Source organism: Anopheles maculipalpis, chromosome 2RL (genome assembly GCF_943734695.1).
Source record: "Anopheles maculipalpis chromosome 2RL, idAnoMacuDA_375_x, whole genome shotgun sequence".
NCBI lineage: Eukaryota > Metazoa > Arthropoda > Insecta > Diptera > Culicidae > Anopheles > Anopheles maculipalpis.
In genome coordinates, this window is record NC_064871.1 from 81069486 (window position 1) to 81084628 (window position 15143).

The following is a 15143-nucleotide window of genomic DNA, read 5'->3' on the forward strand; positions in this document are numbered from 1 at the left end:
CGATCGTTTGTTGCGGCTTTCGAAGCGTTCCGGTGATCAGCTGATTTAACTGTGATCTAATTTCCCTCTTTTCTAGTTGTAGAGCGAGCGACCGAATCGCTGTGGCTTTCTTACCGAAAGGGCTCCGGTTTTTGTGTTACTACGTATTACTTTCCCGCGAATGTTGACGATGTTCGCGTAACATTGGCTTTGGTCGGAATGCGAAGAAAGCGTTTCGCATCCGATCGGGTAATGGAAAATCGGACGACAGCGGTGGAAATATACGAATGAAATAACTAAGGCTAGTATTGATTACAATAGGAGAGACGTTAATATTGATTTGAGAAGGTTCGAAAAGTTTAGTTCAGAAAGAGGTTATTTTGAGAAACAATATCAGTAAGTCACATTTACTAGATGCTTCATAATAATGATTTATAGATACAATCAATGCTCCATATAGCTTACAAAATAGGAATAATTTTCAGATATTAGTGTACTACGTACCAGAACACGAGAACTTGAAAAATCTGCTAAAATCCAATATTGCTGCTGCTATGCTAAATGCTGCAATGCTAAAATCCAGTATTTTTGTGACGAATCCCTGGAGTTACTATAGTTCTCGTTTCCGCAATAAAATTTATAAGACTGTGGCCGATAGTTGATATTAAGTAACAATTTTATAGGTCGAACTGTCGACATACCTAAAATCTAGTATATGGTGGCTAAGAGTGAAAGACCTTTTCGCATATCATTTTTGAAATTCTTCCGGGGTAACTCTGTTGGGGAATCATGCTCTTATTTTTCCTATGATTAGATAAATTACCAGACAATGTGGTGACGTGCCGTCATATTTAATAATAAATAAACTCACTGTTCGTCAAAAATAGGACATACGGCCATGAGTAGCCGATCCTGATAGCTTTAAGGGGATTATGTTTCACAATCACGGACTAGTACCGGATGGCCCAGAAAGCTGGACTCTTGTACCGAACCGGGATATATTCTCGCAAAGAAGAAGAAGAAGAACTGTTCGTCAAAAAGAACCAACGAAATCATCGTAAACATAACTTCTAAAAATAAATTCTTTTATTGGAGCGGTCCGGCGGTAGAGACGACAAGGGCGCTCATCTTCACACGGTAGGACTGGGGTTGGAATACTTCCTGGGCGGTTCCCCCGTAGTGAGGACTGACTATTCAACTAAGTATCCGTGGCATCAGCAAATCGAGCATGCCCTTCGATGATTGCAGTGACCAAGAAGGTAATTTCTGTTAAGATTCCTTAATACATCTACTATGTCGATTTCAAATGACTATCACTTGTCATTTCTATCACTTGTCTTAAGAAAATCATGAGCTCTGGACTAGAATTGGAGTGTAATCTTATAAACATGTGATATTTAATAATAAAGAAGGACTGAAATTTATTATATTGCTAAATCGAATACTTGTTTTATGTCTTAATTACGCACTCCGATGAACTTTTCATAATTTTAAGACAAAAAAAAAAATGTCTTCTCAAATGAAGATATTTTTTCTTTGAACAATTTGTATTCATTTTACCTTTAATTAAGCAATTACTAAGTTATAAATAAAAAAAAAAACAGCAATGAAACTAAAAAAAACTTTAAATTTTCGCTTCAGTTACATCTTTAACGAATAAATGATTTAAAAAAAATCAATTTATCTCAAATTTTTTCCCAATAACCCAAACAACATTCTAACGTCATAATTCAACCCATACCACCGGCACGTCCCGCTCAAAAAACCTTCATAAGCGTCCAGCCATAAAATTACAAACCCTCCCGTTGGATGCCCATTCGCACTCTGCTTTCAAAAGCTGTACCACATTAAAGCAATGATCAAGCCGGCCGGATCCTCCCATCGTTGCCACTTTACGCGCACATCGCACATGATCCTCATCGACTGAACCGTGGAGAATATCCTGAGCATGAGCTCCTTAATGGCTACCCCACCTATCTGGCAAAACTCCCCAATCCCCGAACCGTGTCGTGTACGGGCGTCCCCATCCTTATCGGGCTCGTCGAGCTTCTCGACGGTGGACGGGGTTTTTATGTTATTTGAAAAATTTGTTAACTCATTCAACGTTCCCGAAACGTATATGCGAATGGGAAAGTGTGCCCTCCCATCGAGCCGGCAACTACTACTTGCCCCATTAGTTGGTGTTGGGGATGTTGCTGTGTTCTTGATATTTCATCCTTCCTTCCAAATGCTACCTGGGAAGGTTTGGTAAGAAGGATTGAAAAAAAAAAGTGGAGAGTGAAGGACGAGTCACGATCGCGAGATCGCGGTTGTATCTCATTTCTGGACTGTTTTTTTTTTGTTGCGCGGTTCAGATGCTACTCCCTACTGACCTCGGCTGTGTTTCAGCGCGATTTTGAAGGTTCACTTTTATCATTCGTAAATGTGTTTTTAGCCATCCTCTCGTTCCGTTCAGAATGTGGCAGAAGCCGTAGTCCCTGTTCTTCATTTGAAACAGAACAGTTAAAACATTTTGGGAAGAAGTAAGGAAGGCTTTTTTATAACATATCATCTCCTTAGAACTCGTTTTGAGCTTCGATTTCGGTTCGGGGTTTTTTTGTTTGTACCTCCTAAAGAACCTTACACAAGCTGCCAATAAAAGCCTGTGTGTGGGGTGTACACATTTCTAAAGCTAAAATCGCGAGGATCTTCTTGCGCTTTTCTTTTCGATGAGGAAGGAAACAATTCCGACCAAGTCGTAGGGATCGAATGTTGCAGACGGATTTTGTTGCTGCTTCTAAACACGGACCGCCCAAAAACCTTTTAATTGCAATTTTCTGCTCTTATCCTTCACATGGAACCTTCGTTGCTGGACCTGTTCCGGAGGCTTAGAACGCGCGACCGTCGTAAAGACGGTGGGAAGATTGTGCTGGAAGCTTTCAAGGATTTCCCTTTCAAGCATCCATTAGTGCGGCTGCAATATGAATATGAAGAAGCGGCTGCAATATGAAATTAATTTGATTTATAACGTAAAAGACAAGCGCAATCATTGGGAGCACATCTCAATTCTCTCACAAGCTCACCAAAAAGCGGGATAAGATTTTGGGTGGTGAATAATGAGTTTTGAAAGCCAGCGGGTCGTACTCAACTCTTATTATTTGGCGTGATGAATACTTCCAGGCTTCCGTAGAGCTTTGGGGCTCTTCATTTAGACTTCATTTAGTGTGTCCCAAAATGGTACTTAACCCTGGTGTATCTTTCTAGTGGCACTGTCTGGTCCATTACGACATGACCTTTGTTTTTTTTTTTTATTCAAGCCGATATAACCGTCTTAATGAAGTCACACGGTGAGAGAAATTAGCTTACATCTCATTACTACGGATGCACTTTCTAGTCACAACGATTACAAGTGCGGATAGTCGTACTCTTACTTTCCTCCCAACCTGTGGCCACTTTTAATTTCCCAACCTTTTGAATGGCTGGGCGTGAGCTACCTGATTACCGTCCCACGCTAATGATGCAGATTTGCTCATGTAAGGTTGATTGTAATTTGCCGTGCCCGTGGTGGTTGCGATCCGGCGCTAGGAAATGGGCTGTTTGATCGTATCGTAAATGTTGTGAAGCCATAGTCACACGCTTATAAGTGATGGCAACATATGCGCGGAGTTGAGAAACAAAAGCGATCAAGTGTGAACTAACGACCATCAGTACGGGGATGGAAAAAAGGGAGAGTGAAATGTCAACGGTGACATGTCAATGCGATAGATGTTACGCAAATAAAGTACAAAATTACTTATCACACTTCAAGCACTTCAAGCATAAACTATACACGATAAAAAATGGCAACTTAGTAGACACACTCACACAAAGTTACACGCACAATCACTAGAAAACACTCTACTATGTCCAAGAAATTCATTCTCATTTCTGGGACCTTTCTCAAGCCTTGGATTTCTGCAGGATCGTTAAGTAAAGGACTATGGGATATTCCATTGGAAGCTCTTGAACTTACCTCCGCCTAATGTTGCAACAGCCTGATGATGCTTGGTAGTGGCCGAGGCAGCCGTTGTACCGACCAGGTTCGCACTCGCCGTCTGCAGTGTCGGCGACGGTCCCATGACACCATACTTGATCGGTTTGAAGTGGAAGAACGAGGGCGAATAGCCGGACCCTGCTCTGCTAAGCGAACTGAAGCGTTCCTCACGGTCCTCCACATACAGGCCCTCCTTACCCATCGCAGCGAGCTGACGCCCCTTGGGCATAAACATTACCAAAAACACTGTGGACGAGGTGGCCACAAGCCCGAACGCAAGACACGCGTCCCGATGCCGATCGGCCACCGCCAGCCCGCACAGCGTCCATCCGAGCCAAATCGGAATGATGCCACCGATCGCGAGACCAATGTACGTTGCCTCGCGGTAGTTGTCCCGAATGCCGCGCGATTTGATTGCCAGTATGGCGACGAACACGATCAGAAACACGATATAGATCAACGAGAGCAGTAACTCCGCGAATGGGGTGTGGCAGAGCGGGATGGTGGGGCTGGCGGTCGCCGCTAGGTCACCTGCAGTTAGGAGCAGATGATAGCGGCTAGACACTGCCGTACCACCACCGGTACCGACGCCTGCGCCCACGGGTACATTGTCAACACTGGGAGGTGAGGTTAGCAGCCACTGGCCACCGACGGCCACCTGAATGAGCACGGCGAACAGCAGCAGCAGACCTTGGTAAGGTGCCGGCAAGTACACGCCTCCATTTAAGCTGATCAGAAACACGCACTTGACCAGCAGCGAGGCAAAGACGAGCGCGAACGCAACACCGGCACCGAAGCGCATCGTAGCACACGAGAGAATCGTCGGGTTGACGGTAAGAACTGCGGCCAGCCCCGAACAGGCAAACAACCCGAGCAGTAGCATCTGGCCGAGGAAAAGATGCCTCCGGCTAGGAGACGTCCTCCAGGCCTTGCACAGTACGAACACCTCGAACGCGGCCATCATCAGCATCGACAGCGAGGCAAGCACCAACACCGGCACAACCCAAGGTTCTTTACGGAGACCGCCCGCGTACCCGGTCGTCGACACTACCGTCGGTGGGGTCACGTTCTGGCGTGTTGTACTGCTGCTGCTCGATGCAGCCGAAGGATGACGCGCAGCCAGTATGACCCCACCGGGCCGCACGGTAGTCGAACGAGACGCCGCAGACGACGCTGTCGATGGCACTACGAAGAACTCGGTCGACATTTCGAGCCGATGCGCCTGCGCAGATGACGCATTACTGATGCTGGCAATGTTGAGCCCGATGCCGGCACTTCGACCTGCACTTTCCACCACACCAGCACTGCCTGCACTGACGCGCGTCATCGGCACCGTATCGAGCCGATTCTGTGCGAGCTGTTCCGTGTCGGAGTTCTTCTCCCTGTGCGATGACGAATCGACCGCGAAATAGTCACCACCGGATTGATCACCTTCATCCTTCCCCACCTCCTGCTCTTCTTCTTCCGCATCGACCTCACCCTCGCCCTCCGGCTCCACCTCATCAACTTCCTCGTCGTCCTCTTCGGTGAGGTCCTGCGAGCCAGCACGTACACCCGCACCGTTCACACTACGACCGCTCACCATCATCACATCACTACGCTTGATGTCATTGTCGCTGGACGGAGCTAACGGGTGAACCGCTGGTGCTAACCCAACTCCCGCCCTCCCGTACACTGTGGGCCCTCGGGCCTGTCTTGCACTACCACCGGACACTGGCACACCCGGACCGATGTCCTCCACATTGGGACGGTTGCGTGGTGCAAGCCGATCGCCAAACTTGGGCAGATTAAGCAACGCCCGATGGTTGCTTTCCGCCGCATCCAGATCGGCGGCATCTGCTTCACCACTACTGCTGGCAGCCAATGCTGAGTGGACGACGCCACTAGCCAAACACCGATAGTGCACCACTTGGCAGAACGCCACTAACGCGACCGCTAGCACGAGCGCCGACCGTTTCGGTCGACGAGCCATACCGAACTGACTGTTGCTTCCAACGGTGCATGCTGCTGTGCTCACCCGGGCCGTACACTGAGCGTTGTTTTGGGGGATGGATCGCACCTTTGCCGGTGCGTGAGTTGCCGCGAGGTGGTCACTCGTGAGATGGAGCACGAACTTTATGTTTGAGAGAAGCATATTTTGCTTGGGGAAATATGTACGCACTGGAGATGCACTGAGGCAGTTCTGGGAGCTCACTCTCTTGGGAAACTCATTCTCAGCATGATCGTTGGAGCTTAAGATGATCGCACAGTGGTTTACATTGGGCTCAGAAATGAAATACTGAGCTAAATAATAATTTACAAGACATTTTGGCTATTTCCTACGCATAGTAATCCTGCTAGAATTCCTACAAGTGCTTAGGTTTGTTCCTTTTTTTAAAATATGATTTCTTATTATATTTGACATAACTTAACCATCTCTTAGTATCACTTATTTTCTAGCTCAGACGTCTTACCTTTTTAAAATTATTTTTTTGACTTTGTACAACAATAAGCGAAGCATTAAAACAGAGTTAATCCTCGTAGCTTCAAATACAATCGCTCTCCATGGTTGAATTTTTCACAAGTTCAAGTGCAATTGGAGCTAACATATTGGAAATTCTCTTGCATCAACATAAAAAGGGAGAAATAAAAATACAGAGAGACTGTGTAGGTGAGTTCCTTCTTGCCACTCGAGCGACTCCATCCAACGATTGCGTGTATTTACGATGCAGAACTGCAAACTGTTCGCGGTTTTGAATGCCATCATCATCACCACATCACATCCCCACCACGATACGACCGGACCGATGGGCAGTTCTTGCTGGGTAACCCTTTAAAAACGTAATAATGTTACGTCTGCGGTCATTAAAACTAACAGCAACAAAAAAAAAACGGCTTATGGACTTAATTTCCCTTCGAGAGGTTTACATGAAGGCGTGCGTTAGATGCAGCTCGCATTGAGTAATCCACCACCGATACGCTGCAGTTGTTGATACGATTGTGCGTGCAAGGTCCTGAGTTATGTTGGCATAACGATTCACTCCCAGGATCGTCTATCTGAAAGCGAGAAGTCCTCGTCATTTCATTCACCTTCCGTGCTAACAGGTTAGGTGCTGGAACGGTGTGCCGTGAACTTGTTTTTCAACAATCGGGTTTCTTCTAAAAATTCCATCAACGCCTCAACTTTGCCAGTTCGCCGACACCTGTTCCCCGGAGTCCAGGTCTGGGAGTATCTAACCTAACGGTATCACCAAGCGCAAGGGCGTCCCTATCGACGAACCAGAGTTTCGCCCGGTAATTTTTTTGTTTGGTCTTCCTCGGGAGCCCGGGAAGAGATCGGGGAAACTGGACTGTTCGGTTGCGTGCAAGCGAAACGCACTTGCTGGTGCTGGTTGACCACTTTCCGTTTCCTTTCCGGTAGGTTCCCGCCAACGAGCTGCAGCGAAAGGTGGGAAGTGAACTCCCGGCCGATAGTGACGCATTTGCGCTATCGTACGCCATTAGTTCTAACACTTTCCGGTGGCAGAATCTGGTCTAGCGGTCGTGCCGTAGATATGGAGGGTTGTTTTACTCGTTTTTTTTAGTGGTAGCTTTTCGTTTAGCAAAGACGTCCACGCAAGTTGTAAGGTGTTGGGGTGTGTGTGGTGCCGTAGAAGGTGCTTCCCGAACGAAAGTAGCATTCCCGTTTTCACTTCTTCGTTTGCTGCGTTCGAGCGTTGCTGGAAGTCAAGCGACGAACCCCAGCTTGGTCGAGTTCCCGTTCGTTTTGGATTCGATCTGCATCATCATCATCGTCATCGCCGTCGATCGGGGCGTTTCGATTGCTCGGGGCGTCTGTTGGCGTGTCTTGTTAGCATGCATGACGGACATGATTTCCATCAAGCCAGGAGGACTCCCCATCAACCCAGGAGCCCGGAGCGCGCAGGAACGCGCAGATGCAGATCGCCCTTGGATCTGGACGGAAATGAAGCGGCACGAAAGCTCATAATGTGCCGCATGTCTATTTGTGTTTCGTTGGGGTTGCTTAGCTGGTTTGGTCAGCCCGAACGCAAAAGTTCTCGCGAGAAAACCCTATACCGGTTCCGAGGTTTTGGAGTCTGCTGAGGGCAGCAGATTCATTATCAAGAACAGAACGATCACGACCGCGAGCAATGATTGAATAATCTACGATCGTTGACATATAAACATTTCTTCCACTTCATTCGTACACGACGTCCTCCGACAACTGTCAGGCGAGACTTCAACCCCTAATGCACACACATACAGTTACTTCCCTCCAAGTCAACTCCGTGCTTCAGGATGAACAGGCGAACCAAATAGCAGAAATTCACAACACAACGGACGGATTCGCAAGAGATGCCCATGCACACAAATCTCGCAGCCCGGATGTCATTGATTACGGCAACGACAGCCGCGGGTCAACAGTGCAACAATGTTTAGCGAACATTGCAAAACCGTCGCCGTGACTTCCAAACTGTTCGAGGTTTCCCGGTTCGTTTCGATACTGTAACGTGTGTGCCGATGGTTTTTCAATTTGCCACCCGCACACACCACACATATCCGCTCCTCCATCACCATATCGGTAGAGTGCGCAAGTTTTGCTCACGATTTGTGTGCGACGGTCACGGAGTTTGGTTCGTTTTGTTTTGCTTCACTTTTCGGAAGTTACAAGTGCTCGCAGTGGTGGTGCACCGTTTGGGTCAACCGTTCAGTTGGGTTCCGTACTGCATAATCACACATGAAGGTTGGTTGCAGCGACCCAGCGGCAGGAAAGGTCAATGGCATCGGCAACCGAAAGACTTCGCCCAGGGGGAACGGCATCATTCGAATTCGCCGAACCTTGCCAGGAGGGTTGGTTCCAAAAATAGTGTCCAAATTTTTGGCAGCCCTTTGCTCCTCGGGCATCGTAAAGCGTAATGCCGTGTGTTGGGTTTATCTTTTGCAGTAAGGATGCTTGGTGCGGGGTTGCATTTTTGTATGTGTGTATTTCTGACTGTTTGTGTTTGCAACTGTTTAGTGTGCTGGTAAAGGGCTTGCACGAACAAAAGTGAGAATAAATTTTGAAATAAATTATGAAATGGTCGATAAATTCGAAAAATCAAATGAAAAATTAAAAATTCCAAATATATTAATCTTTTTATTTAATTAATCTATTAACATTTTGCCTAACATTAAACCCCTATTACAAGTGGAAAATAATCAATCAATAAAAAATCATGAAAAAATCAACCTCAATTAATTTTTTCTATTCAATAATTGCCTTCAAACAGTAAAAAACAAATCAAAGATTTTAAAATAGAAAAAAGAGTTCAAATCTAAGAGTAAGAAATATGGCAAAAAAGTAAATCAAACACCACTATTAATTGTTAGGAAAAACTGTAAAACTTCAGAAAACTAACATAGTAAAGAAACAAATTTAAAATGTTGATGAGAAGTGAAATAAATTAGTATTGGAGTGCCAACGATTAGTATTCAGTGGTAACGATCTTCATACGGCAGGATCGTAGCTCCAATCAAATCCGGTCAATTTCCCCTTAGTGTGGACCGATTATTCTACTACAAGCCATTTGATGGCCGGCGTGAAGTTCGTTAAGTGAAGAAGAAAAAGAAGATAACATTTTGAGTAATAGATCGTTTTATGACATGTACTACGTAATATAAATCCTATTGATTTCGTTTAACAAAAAAAAAATTAGAAACAACTGCAACAAAATGCGATTCATTCGAGAGGTAAACCCTGCGTTTGCCATTTTGGTACCAGAACGTTCAATACCGCAATCCTTCTGCTCATCCATCCGATTGCGCATTTGTGCAGCGTAGAGATTTAAATGCAGCTACACTTTTACTGCTCCGGGGTCGTAATACAATAAAGTTTCATTGCACAGCCAATCCGTATCCAGACGGTGAAATGAGACAAGCCACAAAATAAAAACGCGAAGGTAAAGATTGTACATCAAACACTGTACGCCAAACACACAGGCCCAAAGCAAAACGTTCCACCACAAAATGTGCCGAAAATCCGAACAGACTCGAAAACCAAACGCAACAAACAAACCAAATCCGTCCCCATGTGCATAACACGAAACAAACGCACCATTTCGCTGCAACCAAGAATGTGCACTTTCGTCTGCGGTTTTTGACGTTACGCCTCCATTTGTCCGCCTTCTCCGGGCGCGTTTTTTTTTTCTTCAAAGTTCCTATATGGTGTGTATGTGCTTCTTGCTTTTTTGCCAACTATCTTCCCTTTTGTTTTGTTTTGTTTTTTTTTCGAGCAGTAAAACCCGATGCCGTGTGATTGCATCTTGAAGTCGTTGGTTCTGCGGTTCGGAAATTAAGATATGTATGCGGGAGAAAGAACCAAAGAACCCCGAAACCGGAGCCGCCACCAGAGTCCACCACTGGCCACTTCTCTCCACATGAGCATACATATTTATGAATCGAGCAACACTCTCCACCTCAGCTCTCCATCGTGCTAACTCTTCTTACCCTTGAACAATGAAGGCTCACTCGGAGCGTTTTACAAAACCCACACCAGGGAGCGGGGACACAACCGACCGCACTGTCCGGCGTGGCCTGTCACGTTGCGTACGCGTTATCAATTGTTCTGAAATCTTGCGTACTTCCCGCGGTACGCCCCTGTGCTGGCTGGGGATTGGAGACGCGGCCTCGACCGGCAGCACAACAATGGGCGGAATCTTGAGGAAGCTTTAATCAGAAGGTGTTGATCTTTCGCTCGTGGAAAGTTTGTTTTCGGGTGGATTTTGTTTTTGGGTTTGTTTTTGTTTTGGCCTTTCGTTGGTGACCTTTTGAAAACCGAAACCACTCCGTGGGACGTTAGAAAGGTTGAAAGAAAACGATGTACAAACAGTTATTGTGAGAACAATTCAGAATATAAGAAGAAACGAGGTACATTGACCAATTTTTAATTGGAATTTAAAAAAAAAGCTTGATATGGAATGAAGTAAAGAAAAACAAGGACACGTATCAAGATAAAATTATTATACAAAAGTATAAATCTGAAGTGTAAAATTGAAAATCCATTAAAGCAAATTCTAAAAAAAGAAGAAAGTGAAATGAAAAAAATTATCAAGAAAGTTTGAAAACGTTTGAAAAAGAAACTTTGCAAGAAAAAGAAAGCAATTGGTTGAGAAAACGTAAATAAATAAATGTAAAAAGATGAGAATAATAAAAATACGAAAAATTTTATATTTTGTAGGTTGTTTCTTACATCATAATATAAAATAACTAACCAACTTTATGATTAAACAAAAAAAAAGAACTAAAACACATGACAACCAATTCACAAAGTAAAGTAACAAATATTTCTTCTAAATTTCTCAAAGAAAACCTTTAATGGCGAAGAAAGCTCTTTAATGCCGAAGAATTACAGTGTTAAGAGAATTACAATAAACTTTCTTTTAACGAAAACTATCAAACAGTTTTTTTAGATTACGCTTCAAAAAATCGAATAGCTAAAAGTATGAAAAAATAACATTTTACTCTACACGTCTGTCCGAGGAACGAAGATGCAACTAAACATTTTTATATAAAAAATCTAATGATGAAATAAATTAAATTTAATACAGTTAATGATAAGTGGTTATTATTATACTGATTAAAACAAAATAAAATAAATAGGATGAAAACAAGCCTAGATGAAAAATTAAATAGAGAAAATAAAACTGCCAACACAAAAACAGCAACAAAACGCAGAAACAGCTAAAAAGGCTAATAAATATCTGTCACTAAAATTTATTATGATTTTTGACAGAAAGAGCGAGATAGGAATAGAGTAATCAACCAAAAAATGCTACACAATGAACTAAACAAACCATACAAAGTTTAACCGAACCATTCATTCGAATAGCTGTTTAACCTCAGCATCAGAACACCAAACCCGAACGGAGCATCGTTTGAAGAAACAAAAGCTCATTAAAAGAAATGATTTTCTAGACCTCCGTTCCAGCATTTGTCCACACGATTACACTGCCTCAAACCAATGCTGCTGCGCGAAAGCACCGGCGACACACGTAGTTTTGCATCCGTAAGGATGCTGCAACCGACCTCCCGGGGGTCATAAAGGCATCGCGTTCCCGGGGTGGGGGTGGAAAAAAGCGCGGGGAGGATTGCATATGCAACGCGGCACAGAAAACATCATTACCGTCCGCGAAGCCACATGATTCATTCAACGCGAGTAAATATGTCTGAACTCGGTGATGAACATAATTCAAAGCGTAAAGCGAAAGAAGAGGCAAAATCCACCAACGTTGACCCCGACACCGGCACATCCCAAAACACAACCACATTGCATTTACGGAGTCTTCATGGGAAAGGGGATGTGTTGTGAGGGTTGGGAGGGTTGGGTGGAGGTTTTTTTGCAAGCAATACATACAGAGATGCATGCTTTTTCCCGGAATGGGTTGGAATGCATCGTTTCGACGAAGCGAACGTCCGTCGAGCAGGTTTGGGGAAAACTGCGGTGAGAATGTGTTTTTGGGGTCGTGTAAATTTTATGTCTAAATTTTATGATTTCTCGCAACCATTAGCGAATGCTATTAAAAATTGGAATTCAATCTTTGGCCGTACCGGTGTGGTGTGTTGTCTGCTGCATCCGCTTTATTCCTTTATGCCGGAGTGTCCATCTCTCGCTCGCTGGTGCTTCTTTTGTTTTTGGCAAACATCGTGATCTAAAGCGGGATAAGAAATCGGGTGGGAGAGTTAAAGCTTGAAGGTGGGACTACAAAGGGATGCTGCCTTTTTTTTTTTTTGTCCGAGGAGTTCAGGGACTCGTTTACGATCAAGTTTCAGCAGAATTTCACGGCAACCATGGCAACGAAAACTGACCGATCGGTAGCAACGCAAACACGCAGCCAAAGTAGTTAGAAGTTGATAAATTATCAACGGTTCCTGATCGCGCTGCTGACGGGTGGGGTCGGTGCAGAAATTGCTCCGGTGGTTCCACGGAAGTTTCGTTTACAGCTCATTATGGCTGGCTTTCAGGATACGCCGTCGGGTCTCGTCGACGTAGCGGAGGGCAGAGCGATGGTAATTAAAAGCCATTGCGCACATTCCTCGCCCTTTTTTTCTGTTGGATCTGTTGTGTGAGTAAAAAAAAAAGGACGACAAACAAGGGATGACTCCTCAAGGTGGAAGGGTTGTGTCACGTCGTCAAGCTCCAGTTTCGTTTTCGTCGGATGCTTGTTGCGGTAGCGTCTTCCCTTTTTGTGTTGAGTGCAACGAGTCTTGCAACGAGACGCCTTGCGCAAGAGGAATCACAACGAGCTCATTTATTATCGTTATCTAAGGAAGATTCGTGCGGTGTTTCACGTTTTGTGTCAGAGGGCGGCAATCAGTGGAGCTTTTTTTTTTTTAATGGAGGACGTAGCGAGGGTAAATCTGGACTTTTGCTTTTGAATTTTTTTGCTTGGTGACGGATTGAGTTTGTTCTTCTTAATTTTAAGTAGAGTAAATGGTAATTGAATAGCTATTTAAGTTGTCCTAGAAAACCTAAATAATAAATAAGAATTCTTCAAGCCTATCACGACTATCAAGACATCATCATAGAATGAATAAGAAAGACTAGAAAGTAGCATTTATTTGCAACAAAAGTTATAAGGGCTGTAAAAAAAGCAAATAAACTAATAATTATGCTACTTATAGAAGAAAGCTTGAAATGTTGGGATTTGCTCTACAAGCATTATGCTTGTAAAATTCACAATTTTGCAATTTTTGATCAAAATTTAGATAAAAATGGCTTTTTTTTACTGTCAATCCTCAGCTATTTTCGTCATCTTCATTAGTTAAGATAGAGACATGTTGTGCAAAGAAGGAAGGGAGTTTAAATGGAATTGAACAGAAATTCAACAATAAATGAGGATTGCATGTGAAAACGACGATATTCAAGGCCGAATAGGCGACAGCGATAGGGATAAGAGGGAGCAGATCCATTATGGTATACGAATGAAACTGAGTGGCAAGTTGCGTAAACTTGCGCTGAACAAAACCTATTATAGCAATCGCTCCAGACCCAACATATGACCTTTTTTTATTTCGAGAATTAAGGCCTGGCCGTGTTGTTTACGGTTTTAACAATTTCATACTTTGGTTAAATTCGTATCCATCTAAACACCAAGATCCTTGATGGAAGACATCCGATTAATTTGAACGCCACATATGCAGAGGACGAGATCACAGGGATTTCCAGGTCGTCTGCATATATTAGGACAGCATCGGAGGGAAGTATATTATCACAGTCCTTGATAATCAATAGGAGTATTCCTGTTCCATAGAACTCCAGACGAACAAACGAATAGATCAGAAAAGTATTCCTGAATTTTAACGTTGTAACTTCTACCATGAAGATATGAATTTTTACTAGTTAAAACAGAATTACCCAGACCGAGTCTGATAAGTTTGGCATGCAAACGATCAATCAGAATACTGTCAAGTGTTCTTTTAAAGGCAATATAGACAGTATCCACCTGACGCCCAACTGATATTATCATGAACGCAGACGAGACAAGAGACATGAGAATAAGCGAAAGGGAACGTTTTAGCATAAAATCATGCTGATTAGGAGAGCTATTACTAGATACACAAGGAAGGAGAAGCATCTGCCGAGCCTGTACTTAGCTCCTTTGATACTTGAATTACTTGTAGATATACCCGCAATACCTTCCCAACATAGAAGAGTTGTTTGAGTTTCACGAATAAATACAACAGTTGACCACCCCTGGACTGATGCGACGGTTTCGTTTTCCACCTTAACCGAGCATGCATGCTTATCTGCACACGCGTCTCTTGCGCGACAACAGAGTTCATTTTTTCGGAAAAATAATACTTTCTTCCCCCACTTCCTTGCCCGATTTTTCTCCTCCCTCCACTTTTCCATTGTTTGTTGGTCGAGACGCTGATGTGAAAGAGCGATGAGCGCGAAAGTCTTACGTTAAGATAGCGCGTTGAAATGGAGACCGGTCACGGAGATTAAGGACCTCCGGAGGTTTATTTATTTTTGTTTCCTTCTTCCTATCGCCCCGCTGGCCGAGGTTGCAAGCTGACAAGGGCAAAAACGCAACGCAAACGAACGAAAGTGCGACGGCTTCGGAGTTTTCCTTTTCGTTCCGTGCCGGAGTGAAGCTTGCCGGAGTTCTTGGGCGGTAGACGCAGCAAAACA

The 15143-nt window shown here is 44.1% G+C and overlaps 1 protein-coding gene across 1 annotated transcript in view; it reads right to left on the reverse strand.

The window, feature by feature from the left end:
• Window positions 1–5973, reverse strand: part of LOC126567925 (uncharacterized) — a 44596-nt gene extending 38623 nt beyond the window's left edge. Inside the window, exon 1 of the mRNA XM_050224292.1 lies at window positions 3971–5973. Coding sequence (XP_050080249.1) covers window positions 3971–5963 — 1993 coding nt within the window. The 5' untranslated portion in view covers window positions 5964–5973. The remainder of the gene's footprint in view (window positions 1–3970) is intronic.
• Between the last annotated feature and the right edge of the window lie 9170 nt (window positions 5974–15143).